General features: G+C 45.6%; 1 protein-coding gene across 2 annotated transcripts in view; it reads right to left on the bottom strand.

The window, feature by feature from the left end:
- Nucleotides 1-17,053, bottom strand: part of CREB3L2 (cAMP responsive element binding protein 3 like 2) — a 114,145-nt gene that overhangs the window by 24,603 nt on the left and 72,489 nt on the right. For both annotated transcript variants that reach the window (XM_005296356.4, XM_042851904.2), the window contains exons 3-7: nt 5,333-5,499; nt 3,526-3,613; nt 2,165-2,346; nt 1,485-1,631; nt 496-554 (exon numbers count right to left, since the gene is read on the bottom strand). In XM_005296356.4, the coding sequence (XP_005296413.1) occupies nt 496-554; nt 1,485-1,631; nt 2,165-2,346; nt 3,526-3,613; nt 5,333-5,499 (643 nt within the window). The remainder of the gene's footprint in view (nt 1-495; nt 555-1,484; nt 1,632-2,164; nt 2,347-3,525; nt 3,614-5,332; nt 5,500-17,053) is intronic.

The raw sequence follows: 17,053 nt of genomic DNA, 5'->3' as shown, positions 1-17,053 counted from the left end.
ACAAAAGTAGCTAGGCAGCTGTACAACAGGAAGGGGAGCACAGCAGGCTGCTGGTTGGGGGGGGGTGGCGAAAATCATGGATTATATTGAAACTAAGCCAATATCCTGGCTTCACGATACTCATCTGAGGCACAAGGATATCCTCAACAAACACAGGACTTTTCAGGTAAGGCAGAACAGCTGATCACTCTAGGTTTGTGTGACGAACCAACCTCAGAAAGTAGGAACCAGTTTCTTCAATGCTATGTTAACATCAGAAGACCTACTACAAAGTACCAAGTGTTGACACAGTAATATTTGCTTAACATTAATCATAAATAAATACACGATCTGTAGAACCCCCAAAAAACCTTTCCTCTTTCCTGGAGATAAATCCTGCCTGTAGCCACCACTAGGTGGCAACTGAAACACATTCTGCAGGAAACACAGTATCAATCCTCCCATCTCAGCAACTGTCTCATTGGTTCATTTGAAAGGGGAGGAAGGCTGGCTTACTTTTTTTCCAGGCTGTCCATGTATTCTTTCTTCTTTCTCCTACTTTCCTGGGCAGAGATCTAAGAGGGACGGGAAAACCCCACACAAAAGGAAGCCACAAGCAAATCAATAAACTGGTTTAAAACATTGGCATTATTAAATCCACGTCTGCTTGCCGCTCTTCTTTATTTTTTTCCCCTTGGCAATCAGCTCTAGAATTTCCTTGCCAATTCCCCATCCTAGTGCAAATACAGTCTTAACGAAGGCAGTAAAGTCACTCCCCTGCTCTAATTCTCTTTACCTTCTACACCACATCAACACTCAGACATCTCAGAGAAAAAATTCAGGGGCAGGGATGGGACAGGGGTTTACAAACACACCAGGCTCCATTTTAACGCTGGATAACTAATACAAGCCCCTGTGCACCTGTAAAATACCTGAGGGTGTGCAAGATCTGTGCAAGGACAATTTAGGTGGTCAGGTTGGAAAACTTGCCCTTCTAGCCAACTATTTCCCTTGCTGCAGGAAAAGCAAGGCACTTCGGATATTTCAGAGAGTCCTGACATAAAATAGCTAATTTAAGGCCCTGGAATTGTACTGAACGAAAAATATGGCACTGTGATGCACAGAGGATTTAGAAACATGAAAATGGTAGGTAGAAGTCTCCCTCACCAGGTAGAGGGGACACAGAGGCCTTGTCTAGACAAGGTAAAAAAGGGGTGGCTTTCTTAAATGGAGTTAGATGACATGATTTCATACACCACTAGCACCTAATGTAGGCATAAATTAATAGCTTTACCATTTTGTTAGCTTTAATTGCTACTCAGATGCTATGGTGATGAGCAAAATAAGTACCTGGACAGAGATTAATTATCCATCTAGTCAGTACCTAAGTGGTATGTAGCACGGGATAGAAGGAAGTATTATTGGCTGCTTTTGTAGAACTGTTGTAGCCTTTTTGTATGAGACATGAGAGGGGACCATTCAGCAGAGCTCCAGCTTAAAATTACCTTGTTCTTTATTTTCCTGCGGATTTTCTTCAGTGCTTTTTCCTCTGCCTTTGTCAGGGGCAGTTTTGTAGGAATAGGGTACCCCTCAGCTATCAGCGTCCTCTTCTCTTCCTCCGTCAAGATCAGTGGACCAGTCCCCTGCAATTTCTGCATGTACCAAAGGGATAAGGGGTGGGGGGTGGGGAGAGGCAAAGAAAATAGGAAACGCACCCAGATTAGTGGATCCTAGCACAGTTGTGCTGTAAGACATTGGCCCTGGCAAATCTAACGCCAGCACTGGTGACCCCACTTTGGGGTCCCGACCCACAATTTGAGAACCAACCAATGATGAGTACTTATGAAAATCCCACCATAGAGTTGATCACCTACTGCCTAAAGACAAAGTAGCAAGACATCCACTGTGATGCAGGTGATTGCATGGGTCATTAATCTATCAGAGCAGAGTAGTAGCTGCAAGAAGGTATAAAGGAAAAGCTTGTTACATAAGATATCCTTTCACTTCAGACTCCAGCTCCAGACAATCAGTGGGGAAGCCAAAGCCCAACTACTTGATCTGGAGTTTCAGCCAAAGTCTGGGAGGCTCCCCAAAAGGGATAACAACAAACTGGAAGTACAGAAAAAGTAAATCACCAGGTAACCAAAAAAAAAAAAAAAATTGGAAAAAAGTCACCACGACTTACATGTGGTGCAGTCAGGAGAGGCGAATTGGAGAGTGCTGAAGCCATGCGTGATGTCACTTTAGCTGTGGCTTGTAGTTGGACAGGGCTTGAAGGCGGGAGGGACCTGGTTGGGCTTTGCCCTCCCTCAGAGTCACTGCCATGGCTGCTGGGAGGGGTTGGAGGCAGGTGCAGTGGATCCATTGCTGACGGGATAGGAGAAACAAAACAGAAGGTGTTTATCCTAATGAGAGCACAATTGGAAGCTCCAGGAGAACCAACAAATAAAAGTAGGTTTAAAACTAGAGGCAAGTTAGCACTGAGAACAACTTGTTCTGAAGGCCCTGGAGCGAGAAAGATTCTCAAGGGGAGACTTGTGAATGTGCAGCTGCCCCGCCCTTCCAGCTGTACAGCACTTAATTAAGGGTTTGAAAAGTATGACGTGACCTTTCCCAATGGCTCATCCCTCTAAGGAGCAGGATTAAAAGACTCTGCATACATGGTACTAGGTCTGGGAATTTCTACTTCCTCCCCAAATGCACTGTGGTACAAAGTACACTCCTCCAATATGTGATATCCCCTTCACTCATGAAGCAGTATTAATGGAGACAGTATCCAGCCAGTGCTTAAACTCTGCTAAGTCAGCAAAATATCTACCATCTCTTATTACTAATTCAATTCTAACTTCACTGTGTATTAACAACAACTATTTGGTCTTTGTTTCCAGTGGCATCCACAACAGGCACTGTATGAACAGGGAGGAAAGAGCCAGTCCTGCCCTGAAGAGTTGACAGTAACAGCAGATTGTTTGGAGGGTTTAGTAGTTTGGTGCTACTGGAAGGCACCAGACAGATAGCCCTCATCACTGAATTTTTAATTCATCCAGAGTAGTACAGCACAGGTAACAGCAATATAAACTTGTCCCACACAGTGCCGGCCATACTGTCACAAGACAGGACACTGGGCTAGATGGGCCATTGGTCTGACTCTGTATGGCTGTTCTTGTGTTCTTAAGATACAAAGTAGGAAGAGTCAGTTTCTGCTATGCGTTTCATAATTCCAAACACCTCAATCAAGTCCCCTCAAGTTTACCTCTTTTCCAGGCTAAGTAATCCTGAGTTTCAAGGATTCTAGTTCTATCCAGTAACTGTGCAATCAGTAATACATTATAGATGGAAAGGATCATTTTCTGTATGAAAATTTTTTTATAAGTGGGTCAAAGAGGCTGGTTTCTTAAGCAGCCTGAATCAAATCCCTAGGAGACAGCAGCCGTGGTCTGGAGATTAGCAAAGATGGCTAGAAAGCCAAATAGCTCAACAGAGCACACTATGATCATTCTGCATTCTGGCTATCAGTCCAGCATCTTGGATTGGTAATTAACAAACCTTCCTTAGAAGACAGGTTCAGGAACTGATCTACTTCATGTGGCTCCAATTTAATCTCTGGAAGAACCTTCTGGCTCAACGGTTTCATCTACAGAAGGAATTAAAAAAATAAAATTTGAGTATAAGGAAACACTGAGAAGCTTCCCTTAAGTGACCAGACCTCTTTCCCCCTCCCTACTTCAAGATTTTTTTTTTTTTACTGCTTCTCTGTAACGTATTAACCCAGGTCAATGAGACCATTATCCTGAAAAACAGTTGCTGGGGCTTCTCTTACTGATACAATTAGTTAAATAAGAGATTACTTCTCAGGATGACATTTCAGACCGACAGGTAATGTGCATTGCACTCAAATTACTTCTTTGGAAACAGAGCTGGCACTAGCATTTGCTGGACCAACATGCAAAGGCTTTGAGCAGGTTTCTGCAAAAAGAGAAGTATTCTTTTTGGTGGGAGGAGGGTTTGGTACTATTGAGAGGATGTCAGGAAAGTTACCATCTGGAAGGGGCATCAGGGTTCTTGTCACTATGACCTGGGATATTAGGCCTAAGTTCATTTTACAAAGTGGAGAAGGAACAGGCAAAGCAAGTTATAGGCCAGAATTGGAAAGGGATACTGAGAAAGATGGAGCCCCCACAGCTGAGCACAGGGCTAGAGTCAGACCTGCTTTGTGAGCCTATAATTCCTGACCCGAGTGAGTCAGTCTTGCTCATTGGAGTAGCCAGTACAGCCAGAATCTTGCTGTGTAACTTTTTGGCCCAAAGCAAAAGTAAAAAATCAGGACCCAATAGGTTTTAAGAGTAACATAGTCCTGGGTCCTGCTTGTGATATTGTGGCATCCCAACTTCGTAGTAGTGCACATGCTGGAGACTATGAATTCACACTCAAACTACAAGATAGTTAGGACAGTCTTAAATCTTTCAGCTTCCTGTGAAGTGAATTAATTTGCACCTGAGCACTTCTGATATGCAACCGAGCAATGAAAGTCTGGTTGTGAACATGGCCTGCCCACGCTGCAGCTGGAATGACATCACCCTGATGGATTGGACACCCTCCACCATCACAGGGGCGAGAAGGGAGGAGCTGAAAGAATAGGCCTTTAAAGCGGAGTTCTGTCTCATCAATAATTCTTGTCACTTATTTTCATCGACTGAAGCACATTCAAACTAAACCCTGGTAAATGTTCTTTGGCTGTTGAATCTGTGGTCACAAATGTATCAGAAATGCTCCTTACTAAGCCTGCTGGGCTGAAGGCAGCAGCAGCCCAAAGTGTTGTAAAAGCTGAATACACTGAAAACGCAGGTAAGCGGCACAGCTGACTTTACAGTGGTATGGAAGTTCTCATTACAAGCGCTGGCCACCCCACACAGGTGTTCTCATTTGGCTTAGGGCGAGTTTGAACAGCCTTGAGTCAAAATCATTGTGGATAACAGAAGATGTGCATCTTGCCACAGATTCCAGGGGTTAACTGGTTAGCTATTCTAAGTGGGACTGATTCATCAGATATTAAGTGTTCTAGAGATGCGTGAACCCCAGGCTTTGACCCTGTCCGGAAGAGGCTGTAAGTATAGAAAAGCAAATGATGCAGCCAGCAGCTAATAGTACCAGAGGCTGAATTATATAGACATTTTAAAAATGAGCACTCACAATATTGTTGGAGACGAGCAAACAAGAGACTATACCAACCCATAATGCTTTGCATGTCTGGAATTCTCAAACCTTCACACCAGAAAGGCTACACTGCAGTGCAAAGCTTTATGGGAACCTCCATCTATCTGGACAAGCAGGAGAATAGAAAATATGCAAGTACCATGGCATCAGATTGCAACTGGGGTTCTTCGCCTTCCAGGGGTACAGGTGTGATGGTGAGACTGACAGAGGGGGTAAGGCCTGGCGCCTCACACAGCACAGGTTCAGTTTTTATTGTTGCTGAAGTCAATTCTGCACCCAGACACCATTCCTCATTCTCCAGATCAGCTGGCGGGGAAAGAAAGTGAACAGCACATATTTAGATCAGAGATAGAACATAAAAACAAATCAAAAATGAAACCAGTTCCACCTGTCCCCGACAAAAGAAAACCAGAGAAGGCGGCATTAGCTCATTGTTATTGACAGAACCCCATACCTATTTTCAGCTTATTGTTCCATGCAGACAACTGAGCCATTTCATAACTGTAACCTAACCTTAGCCCTAGGATATGGGGATAAGTGGGGAGATGAGAGAGAGGGTAATCACCACCATATATTGCTGAAGGCTGCTAACACATGGTGGAGCAAGACTAAACAAGCCATCGCATAAAGCAGCCCGAGAGTAGCATTCTACACAGGCTAATGTCAGTTTTAATCCTTCTCACAGTGCCTGTGTCTGGGCAGACTTTTGCTCACTCTTGTGCTTCCGTCATTACACAGCTGCAGAGACTGAATGACACTTAGGAACCAAGAGGCTTTTGCGCTTCCAAAATTCAATTTCTCTCCCCCCCGTGTTTTAGTTAATTAGCATAAAAGGGGATAATGGCTTTAATGATTTCATAGGAGTATTGGTGACATCGTGATTAGCTCAGCTTCCTCCCCAAAGCAGCTGGGAGTCACAGCAGAAGATGTGCACTTTGACTGACAGCAATTAAATGTACATCATGTGTTGGCAGAGCTATAACAATTCACAGTTTATTGAAAGCATCAAGGGAAACTCAATGGTATTCAGCGGGCCAAGCTGGATTCTTTGCACTGAGGGCCAGGATTTGGAGGGGGTGGCAGTATCTCTACAGACTCTCCAGTAACACTCTGGTCAATCTGGTGAATCAGAGCACTTCAGGAGAGAGCCATGCTCTGCTTGCCTTGGTCTAAAGAACGAGTTAGCCTGCACTAGAGTCATGAGGGTAAGGGTGAGAAGTCAGGAGGATTCCCACTTTTAACACAAGCCCATCAAGAGCCAAAACAACTGCACTATTACCACCACATATATCTGTGAATTCTGATCATTGCATCCTGCCCAAAGAAATTATCACTGTTGTTCAGTTGTGTAAGCTATTCATCCCCCCTGTGCCATGTTTCTGGTTCAGAGTGGCTGCATTTCAGTGGTGGGATAATAGTACTTGTGAGAGGCACGCTAGCTAAATCAACCAGTTAAAAACTCAGCTGGGTAGCATGGATATCTATCCAGGAAAAGGATTGTGCTCTTTCTGCTGCTTCCCTATCCTGACTCCACACACACACACTATGGAAGCAACAGGAAACACAAAAAGCCTTTGCATGCCTATATATTGATGTGCCGTGGAAGCTCAGTTTGTAATTGACTGATTTAGGGCCCTACCAAATTCATGGCCATGGAAAATGAGTCATGGACCGTGAAATCTGGTGTCCCCCGCCCCATGAAATCTGGTCTTGTATGTGCTTTTACCTTATATTATACAGATTTTATGGGGAAGCCCCGTATTTCTCAAATTGGGGTTCCTGACCCAAAAGGGAGTTGCAAGGGTGTTGCAAGGTTACTTTGGGGGTGGGGGCAGGGCCGGTGCAACCATTTAGGCAAACTAGGCGGCCACCTAGGGCGCCTAGTGGTTGGGGGTGCCTAAAAGCCCGCTCAGGTGAGGAGGGGAGCTGGAGCGGCGGGGGGGGGTGGGGGCGCACAAGGGAACTGCTCCCCACCCCAGATCACCTCCACTCTGCCTCCAAATATATAAGGGGGGATATATTTAGGCAGAACAAAGTTACTGGAGTTCAGACGCAAACGTGCAGCCTCCATCTTCATTTCGCCTGTTGGTATCAAGACTGCACACAACATTGCTGACAACTGAGTAACTGGAAGGAGGAAGACAACATACAGTTTTCATACTAGTCATTACTTTGTGGTATAACCTAACTTACACTGCTGGCAAAAAGAGATGTAATTTGAATAGACACACTGAGGGGGTTAAAAATGAAAACATATATCCTGTAATCAGAAACCCCAGCTCTACCAGGGAGAATAACTGTATAGTGAGAGCTAAGACTTTTGTTTTTAATGTCTATGCCTGAAGTCTTCTGGGCAGCTTAAAATAGAAACAAGCATTTAGAGACAAAGGCAATACTGCCGAAATTTCAACTCAGGATAAAGGACACTGTGCTCCCTCAACCCTCCCCCCACGCCCACTGCCTTTCCCGCCACAATGAAAATTTCCATTGTACTGAAATGGAGTTCCCTTCAGTTTACGGTGTGTAGATTACTCAGATTTTTTTAAAACAATATTCTCTGCTTTGTCTGGACATTAAATATCCCGTGGCACTTTTCACCAAAGCAAATCTTTTCTTATGAATTCTGCGAAAATGTTCCCTCCCCTCAGCTGTTGTGCAATGTTCTGTGCATTAGTTTGTTACTTCTCTTCTCCCCAGGGGTGGCCACATTTTAGTGGTGCTGTAGTTTGTAGGCCACTTTAGGATCCGTTGGGAGGAAAAGGACTCTTAATTTACATTCATAATGAACTGAAGAAGCACCCTTTAGAGTTCTCCTGAGACATAGGACATCACACAAACAGAAGACCCTGCCCTCTAGGTTATACTTGGTGATTATTAACAGTTTTAATCACTGATTTCACAAGGGCCTGGCTGCCATGACAGAAAGAGACATTTATCATTCTTTAAAATAGTCATTTTGCTGCACTGGAATCTCCAGAGGCCTCCGTAACAGCCATTTAGTTCTGCAGAAGTTATTTGGAATTATTCTAGACCTGAAAAGCCAGTTTAACCAATCAAATACTCATCAAGGCACAGATAGGTTAGCATTGACGTACTATATTTAACCAGGAAATTATTATAAGGAACTTGATTGTCAAGAAAAGAGCCAGATAATCTCGTATATACACATGAGGAACAATCTCATTCCATTCAATCAACTCTTTGAAAGTGTGGAACTGAGAAATGTACCCACCTGACCAGAAAGCTACAGGTATTCCCCTCCCCGTCCCCCACCACTCCAGAGCAGAGTGCATCAGTGTATCTTAAAACATTTCATTGTCATCTTTGCTACAAAATCTCTTCCTAAGGCTTCCAAACCCTGGCTCCAGAGGACAGTGTTATCCTGAGAGCACTGCTGTTGGCTGCTAGCACTGTCGCAATCTAGCAGTGGTCATTGAAACACCAGAGTTCCATTATGCCTCAGCTTCATCAAGGATTCCAACGAAGGGCCTTCACTGCATCCGTCCAGCCCACCATGGATTGATACTGAGCAGTAATGAACCTAAGTGCACGTTATGCCTCCTAGCCTAACTTTTTTCTTCTGGAGACTTGATTTTTCACATGGACTTAAAGTCATTAGTAAAGCCATTTAATTTTTAACCTAGCCTCTGGCAGACATTTGTCCATTTCTTAAAACCACCAGCCACTGTCTCTCAACAGGTAGTTTGAAGCATCGCTGTTCAGACATTAGATTCAGAGGTAGGTGGGGGCCCTACCACTGGAACAGCACGATGGCACTAAAAGGCCAGACAGATATGTTTGCAGAGCTGTATGCTGCTTGTTACTTGCCTGAATACTACAATCCCCTCATGTTCACAATCCTTGACATTCAAATGTATCGTCCCTTAAAAAAAAAAGTAATAATGGAGGCTGATGACATCTGACAAGTGAAGCTGCAGCCTGAACGCCAGCTTATAGCAGGAGGTGAAGCTCATACTGTAGCGGACTCAAAGCTTTATAGGAAAAACACCCACCCCCATCTCCACTGAAAGAAGATAAGGAGAACCCACTCCTCAGTGAATCAAGCAGTGCCTTTTACTCTGTAAAGAACTCATGCCTGTGTAAAAGCCCTCACATGCTGCTGAAGGCATCACTCATAGCACAGTACAATATCCTAACTCAGTGGTCTGATTTACACTCTTTTCCAGCCTCTGAAAGGTAGCTGGCCCCTGTCTGTATGAATAACTGTTTCCTTATGCTCCCTGACCCTCCCCCCACCTCACAGGCCCTGGTCGCTCAGCATTACTCCTGCTACCCCCACTCAGCACACCCAGAGGCAGACACAAGCCCCGTTTATTAAGTCTGTAATGTTAGATGCCAATCCCACCACTCTCTACCCCACCCCCATCAGGTGAGAGGCTGCATTCATCTACAAATAGTTCCTTTTACAGACTTCCAGATGGTTTCCCCACCCACTTCCCACCCTCCCACTGCTACCACCAAAGATAATGAAACCAAAGCCACTGAAGCAGTTCTGACAAAGGAGGCACTGTTTGGTAATCAAACACTGGGGTACTTTTCAGACTGGCAAAATTAAATAGAGAAGGGGTGGGGAAGAGGGGGGAGTGACAGAAGTACAGTGATCACACTACAGCCGGGATAGTCAATAGGCAGACCGCAGGCCAAATCCAGACCACCAGCTGTTTTGAACGGAGCCCAAAATATTTTTATTTACTTATTATTAATTTTCTCTGGAGTCCTGACCTTGACCAAAAAAATACATCCTTGCCCCGCCCTTTGCCCTTCCCCTGCCCCACCCCTTCCCCGAGGCCCTGCCCCACTCACTCTATCCCCCCTCCCTCACTTTTACCAGGCTGGGGCAAGGGGTGGGGTGCAGGAGGTGGTGTGGGCTCCAGGGTGGGGCCGAGGGATTCGGAGTGTAGGAGAGGGCTCTGGGCTGAGCCTGGGGGCAGGCAGTGTGGGTGCGGGGTGCAAGCTCTGGAAGGGATTTTGGGTGCAGGAGGGGGCTCTGGGCTGGGGCAGGGATTTTGGGTGCAGGAGGGGATGTGGGGTACAGGCTCCGGCCGGGAGGTGCTTACCTCAGGCGGCTCCTGGTCGGCAGTGCAGCAGAGCTAAGACAGGCTCCCTGCCTGCCCTGGCCCTGTGCTGCTCCCAGAAGTGGCTGGCACGTCCCTGTGGCCCCTGGGGGGCAAGGGACTCTACGCACTGCCCACGCCACCCCCGCAGCTCCCATTGGCCGCAGTTCCCCATGGAGGGTCTGCGGTGCAGCACCCCCTGCTGCCCAGGCGCCCCCGCCAGGCTCCACTTCCCACCTGGCCGAGGCCTCCGGAGGGAGAGGAGGGGTGGGGGCGAGAGCGGAGCCCATGGGGAAAAGTGGACAGGCCAGTCCACTTTCAAAAGATGGGAGGGCCCTGGGCCCCTAACGCCCCCTATTCAGTGCAGCCCAGCGGGAGGCTGCATCCCAACCCACAGCCCTGAACCCCTTCCCAGAGCCAGCACCCCATGCCCCCTCCTTGCACCCTGAACCCCCTCCCGAACCCCAACCCCCTATCCCAGCCCAAAGTGAGTGAGGGTTGGGGGAGAGTAAGCGACTGAAGGGGGGGAATGGAGTGAGTGGGGTGGGGCTTTGGGGAAGGGGTGGGGCCTCGGGAAAGGGGCAGGGTAGATCCTGGGTTGCCCTTAAATTCAAAAAGTGATTGTGGGCATAAAAAGGTTGGAGACCACTGATCTAGGACCATTAAAGCACTGCACCACTGTGACAGAGTTCCCTCTCCACCTCTGAGAAGTGAGCAGTGAAGCATTTATTGTGGAAGGTTGGAGTGGGAAAGGATTACATGCATTTGGAAAAAAACAGTCAAATTTGGAGGCAACCAACGTTGATGCCTTGACAGCATCCTTTGCAAAATGAGCTATGTGGAACTTCTTTTCACAAACAACATTTTGCTCTGAATTAATGGGAATGGACAAGGTGTAGATCAGTGAAGAATTTGCCCCACTTTATTAATTCAGTATTTAAGGAAAACACCTGACAACATAAGTGACAGGACCCTCTTTGTATTAGGCATATGGAGATTAACTTGGGCTTTGATTTTATAAGTGTCTCCACGTTGTCTTGTTTTGTTAGTTTGTTTTTGGTTTGTTCATTTTTAAAAGAACCCATTAGAGAATAACACTGCCTTGGCAAACACAGGATGAGTATTACTTTGGGGCAACCCAATTTCAGCCTCTCTAACTATAAAATTGCAAGACGGTTTTTGCCACAAATGCCAAGTCTCACTTTTAGTCAAGGCAAGTTGTTTCAAGTCCAGGAGCAACCACAAAAGCATTCCTGGGTACAGAAGCACAGGGAAGAAGGCAGGTGTGCACCAAGGATAATCCTCAGCCCTTCAGGGATAAGGGAAAGGAACGTACAGCCACCTGGTCACCGTTTATCAAATGAACAGCTAGTTGGCTGATCCCAGTGCTGCTGACCCTTCTCCCTTCACACACCCCCAGGAGGCTCCCAAGGTGGAGTCTGCCAACAAAGTATTTCATTTTCCTCAGGAGTCATAAAACTCCAGCAAGACGTAGAAGCCTCAGCCTCCAGATTCCTGCCATTCGCTGCTCTCTTTTAGTATGGCTATTTGTATTACATTAGCACCCACAGGCCCCAGTTAAGATCAGGACTCTACTGTAGTACATGCTGAACGTAGAAAAAATGGTAAGAGACAGCATCTGCCCCGAAAGGGTTCACAATCGAAGCAAACAAGATAGACAAAGAGCAGGAGGAGAAGGAGATGCAAAGAGATTTGCCCACTGCAGGTCAGTGATAGAGCCAGGAATAGAACCCAGGTCTTTCCCATCTCCTAGTCTGCTGCACTATTCACTGGTCCATGGTGCCTCTTAAGCTTGTGTTTCTATCTCCTACTACTTTTTGGGAAGGGGTAGGAGGAAATATTTTCCCCTGTCTAGCTGTAATAGCAAATAAGGCCTGTTCTTGAGGTTTAAAACTCTCAAAGGGGACCTAAGTCCCCAAAAGATTTTAATATGCTGTGAGCGCTTCTATTCGCATGCTCCACACAGGAATGTCTCGTGCTTAGAAATTATTCAGAATCCTACCTTCATGGGAAGCCTCTGCAATTGTTCCCCAAACCCAGGGTTCATGGTTAAGTTGAAATAAATTGTAATGCAGGAAATGAACACTTTGGCATAAGCTCATCAACTCCTGGAGCATAGTTTCTATTTTCATGCTATTGTCTACATATCTCCCCAGGCATATGTGTGTTCTGTCTAAGTGGAATGCAGCCAGTTCTTATGCTTTGCTCCTTATTCACCAACTTAGAAAAACACCAGAATATCGTCAGCAAAGGGTAAGTCAATGGTTCACAGATCTATATATAAAAAATGATTTTTACAGATTGTCAGTGTAGTTTACAAATTTTATGCAGAATTTAATGCCATAAGAGAGTCTGAAAATTCCAACCGACATCAGGCATCCCTTGCACATATGCTGCAAAATAGCTACACTATGCATTGCACTCATATTACTAGACATATTTGGATTGAAGCTTTCAAACAACATGCAGTTTTGTAGATAACCTACAAATATACAGAAAAGGTTTTGGAAAGAAAATGTATATTTTGCATACATTGAACTTTAAAAGAATTATGAACTAGGAAAATGAAGTGTTAAGTAAGGCCCGGATCCTGCGAACAGTTAAGCCTACGTTTAACTTTACTCATGTGAAATCAATGGGACTGATCACATAAGTGAAGTTAAGTATGTCCTTAAGTGCTTGCAGCAGTGGGAGGTTGTTTAAAAGTTAGAACTTCTTGAAGCTCTATCCATATAAATTATAGTTGTAGGTCTTAATTTTTTAAGTCATGGAAATATTTTTAAATACTCCTGACAGTGGGCCAAATTCATTCCTGGTGTGTGCCACTTAGTTGAACTCAGATCAGAAATTAATTGGCCCCATGTAATAAATATTATTGCAAGTACAATAATAAATAATAATAATCAGAATAATCATTCAACTACTATAATTTAAAACAAAAATTAAAAGACATGTTTGATGTGAATGTTGTGGACCAGGAATACCTTTGAAGCCTTGGTTTCAGATAAAAACAGGAGTAGATTCCTCAATATCTTCTAAATGTAAATTGTGAAAACCTTTCACAAAACACCAAATGTACTACTTTTCTTTAGCTTCACCTCATCCTGTGTCCCAGTGGTTAAAGCACTGGACTGGAACTCAGGAGACCTGGGTTCTATTCCTGGGTTCTGCCACTGGCCTAGTAAATGACCTTGGGCAAGTCACTTCATTGCTCAGTTTTCCCCATCTGTAAAATGAGGATAATAATACTGACCTCCTTTATAAAACCCTTTGAGAGCTAAGGATGAAACCCATTATGCAAGAGCTAGTATTGTATCATTACTACTCCCTATGAGAGACCTTTCTGATATAGCCACTTGATCTGCGTAATCTGTTCATAGAACAAGAACTTTTGGATTCATACCTTAGGCTCTAAAGCAGCAGGTCTGAGCTCAGTTTGGTTCGGTTCCCATTTGCAGATCATAGAGGTAAACCTAGTGGTCTTGAACTGATACAGAGTGAAGCAGAAACCTCTGCACACAAGTCCCACCCTGTGTACTACACTTACCAGGGACCCTGCCTCAAACTGGAGAGGCCAATCACCAAGGGCTCTTTGATAGCCTGACGGAGGGATTCCCTCCAGCAGAAATTCAATATAAACTCCACCACCCTCTCCCCACGTGGGTGGACAGAGGGGGCTTCCTCCTCTTCACTCCATCTCTATTCAGAGTGTGTCACCTGCTGCTAGGACGGCAACACGATTTCCAGTGAAATTAAATTAGAATCTCTGTTACTAGGGAAACAAGCTTCAATTTCCAAGGATATTTAAAAAAAGGCAACTTTATCCTTTAGGAAATTGGATGTGGAGAATAAAAAAAAGCACCTCTACATCGCTGCTTAACCTCTCCACCTCCACCACCCCCACCATGCCTTTTATGCAGGTGTCCTCCTATGGAGCAGCTACATTATATTTAGTGATTCACCAGAGCCATGATTCACCATAAGGCCGGGGGCCTTCAGCGAGGGATTTAACAGTCACCTGCCCACTCCCAATTCAAGTAAAAATAATACATAAATGGTGACGGAATGCTAAGTAGCAGATCCGCTAGAATTACATAATTAAAATACATCAAGTTAAAAACAACTAAATAAAAAGCTCAGGAAGTTAGTTTACAGCCAAATATATATCAGAACTTTTACCGTATATACTCGTTCATAAACCAAATTTTGTTAGTAAAAAAGGGAAGCATCAGAGAAGGGGATTGGCTTATGAACGGGTATAGAGAAGGGGAGAGGTGGGACACAGCCTCTCCCCCCCCCCCCCCCCCGCCTCCACCCAACAAAGGGTGAAAGGAGAGGCAGCACAGCCAGCAGAATCAGGGCCAGCAGAATCAGGCTGTGGCCATGCCGCCCGGCCTGCTGAAGCAGCTCCAGCCAGGCCAGAGACATCCTCCCCTGGCCCACCCCAGGTAAGGTGGGAAGGATGGGATGGAGAGAGCGTGAGGGTCCTGGGCTAAGGGTGACATAGGGAGGGGTCATGTGGGGAGGTTCCAGGTTAGGGGTGGGGTCATGTGGGGGGTGGTCACAGCAGGGGTTACTTCCCTGACCCCCAGCTTCTCCCCCCCCGCCCCCAATTCCCCCCCAAAATTTCCCCACCAGTTGCTGTCCCAGCCCGTCAGGGTAAGCAGCTGGCGCACCAGGACATTTTGTTTACTTAGGTTTACCTCCGTGCCTGCGGACGCCTTGAGGTAAACCAACCGTCCCAGCCCACCAGTGGCTTATCCTGATGGGCCAGGAGCCAAAGTTTGCCGACCCCTGAATGGGTCATAAAAATTTGCTATTGTTACTTATCCATCTTGGAGGGGGGTCGCCTTATAAACAAACCGGCTTATGATGGAATATATACGGTAATGTAATAAGCAGCCTTGATAAAGTAATAGGTGGCAAGGCATATGCTATAGAATTGTTACTTGTGGTGCCATGACGGTAGCTGGTAGTTATTGCTTCCCTTTGAAAGTACGTATGATACTTTCCCTTAGGCTACATCTACACTGCACACCACTGGCAGCGGCTTGCAGGGTACGTGCAGCTATGCCCCACAGTGAAAAGCAGGCTGCATCTAGGCTGCCGTGTGTAGCTACACACAGCAGTGGGGAAAAGGTTCCATTTGGCAGAGAGGCAGCAGGGAAAAGCTCCAGCGGCAGGGAGCTGCTGGTAGCTTTTCCCCAGTGCTTCCCTCCTGTCAGAACCTTCCCCTGAGGAGGGGAACGGCTCCAGCAGCAGGACACTACGCAGCTAAAAATAGCAACATAGACGGGGGAGGCACTACTTGGGTATGTGGAGAGCTGTGTTGGGTACATAACTTAAGGGTTTGGGCATGTCTTTATTCACTTAAGCAGTCTCTCACCATCTACACTGCTATATATACACACACCTGTGCTAGGGAGCATGCAGCATATGTACCCCACGCACTGCTGTAAAAAGTGTGCAGCATATAGACACCCTTAGTGTTACAGGCTAAAGGTCTCATCCAACAATGTTCCTACTCCTCTCCCCGCAGTCAGCGCGCACTGACTTCAGCAGGAGTAGAAGGCACTCAGCACCTTGCATGGTTGAGCCATAAATGCTTATTGCTAGGCCAGGGTGTTTAAACACACACACACACACACACACACACACACCATGCTAAGTTATTGCCTTCAACCACAAAACAGAAAAGCATCTTTGTGTGACGACATGGTCCAGACACCCCAGGGGGGAACAGGAGGTCTGAATTCCAAAGAATAAGCAATTGAATAATCTGATTGTATACAATATTATTGTACTGTAAAAGTGAATTGAGTAAGATATCGCACCAAAACTGGTGACACGCTGGCCATGAATATCATTGCGTGATGTATGGGATGGATGGTATGTAAAGAGTTATGTTCCTAAAATATGTTTTGGGGGCAGACTTGATAAACAAGCCTGCCATAGACAAAGGAATGTGTATTTACCTGTCTGGATCAATCTTTGTAAGCCATAGACAATGAAAGTACATTTACATATAAAGGTAAACAAAACAATCAAGCTACCAAGCAGCTGGGGAAACAGCTTAGTGAGCACATCAGGGGACAATCTGCACCCCCAGGAAGTCTTCCTGGCTCTTGAGGCCAAGACAATGGACCCTGGGAAACATAAGGGGAGCACAAAGATAGTCTAGTGATCCATCACTAGATGGATTATATGAGCAAAAATGAATAAGACTGGGACTTTTCAGGTTGGAAAAGAGACAACTAAAGGGGGATATGATAGGTATGGGGGTGATGTCCCTAGCCTCTGTTTGCCAGATGCTGGGAACGGGGGACGGGATGGACCACTGGATGATTACTTGTTCTGTTTATTCCCTCTGAAGCACCTGGCATTGGCCACTGTCGGAAGACAGGATACTGGGCTAGATGGACCTTTCGTCTGACCCAGTATGGCTATTCCTATGTTCTTATGTTCATCATTTAGGGGACAGAGAACAGCACCTCGGAGCCTGTGAACAGTCAATCCTCTTGGCCTGAAAGGCAGGAGCTGCTGAAAATTTGCCGTGAGAAACTGTTTTAGGCAAAGGGATAGCTTGCTCAAATTCAGTTTTAGGCACTAAAAAGCGTGGTTTTTGTTTTATTTGTAACCCTTTTCTATCTTTTATTCTTGGCTGATATCACTTAAATCTGTGTTCTGTATTAAACTTATTCTTGTTTGATTACAAAACCATCTCAGTGCTGTTATACTGAGGTAAAGTGGGAGTCCTCAGCTAC

The sequence above is a fragment of the Chrysemys picta genome, chromosome 1 (assembly GCF_011386835.1).
Source record: "Chrysemys picta bellii isolate R12L10 chromosome 1, ASM1138683v2, whole genome shotgun sequence".
NCBI lineage: Eukaryota > Metazoa > Chordata > Testudines > Emydidae > Chrysemys > Chrysemys picta.
This window is presented reverse-complemented; position numbering and strand designations above follow the sequence as displayed.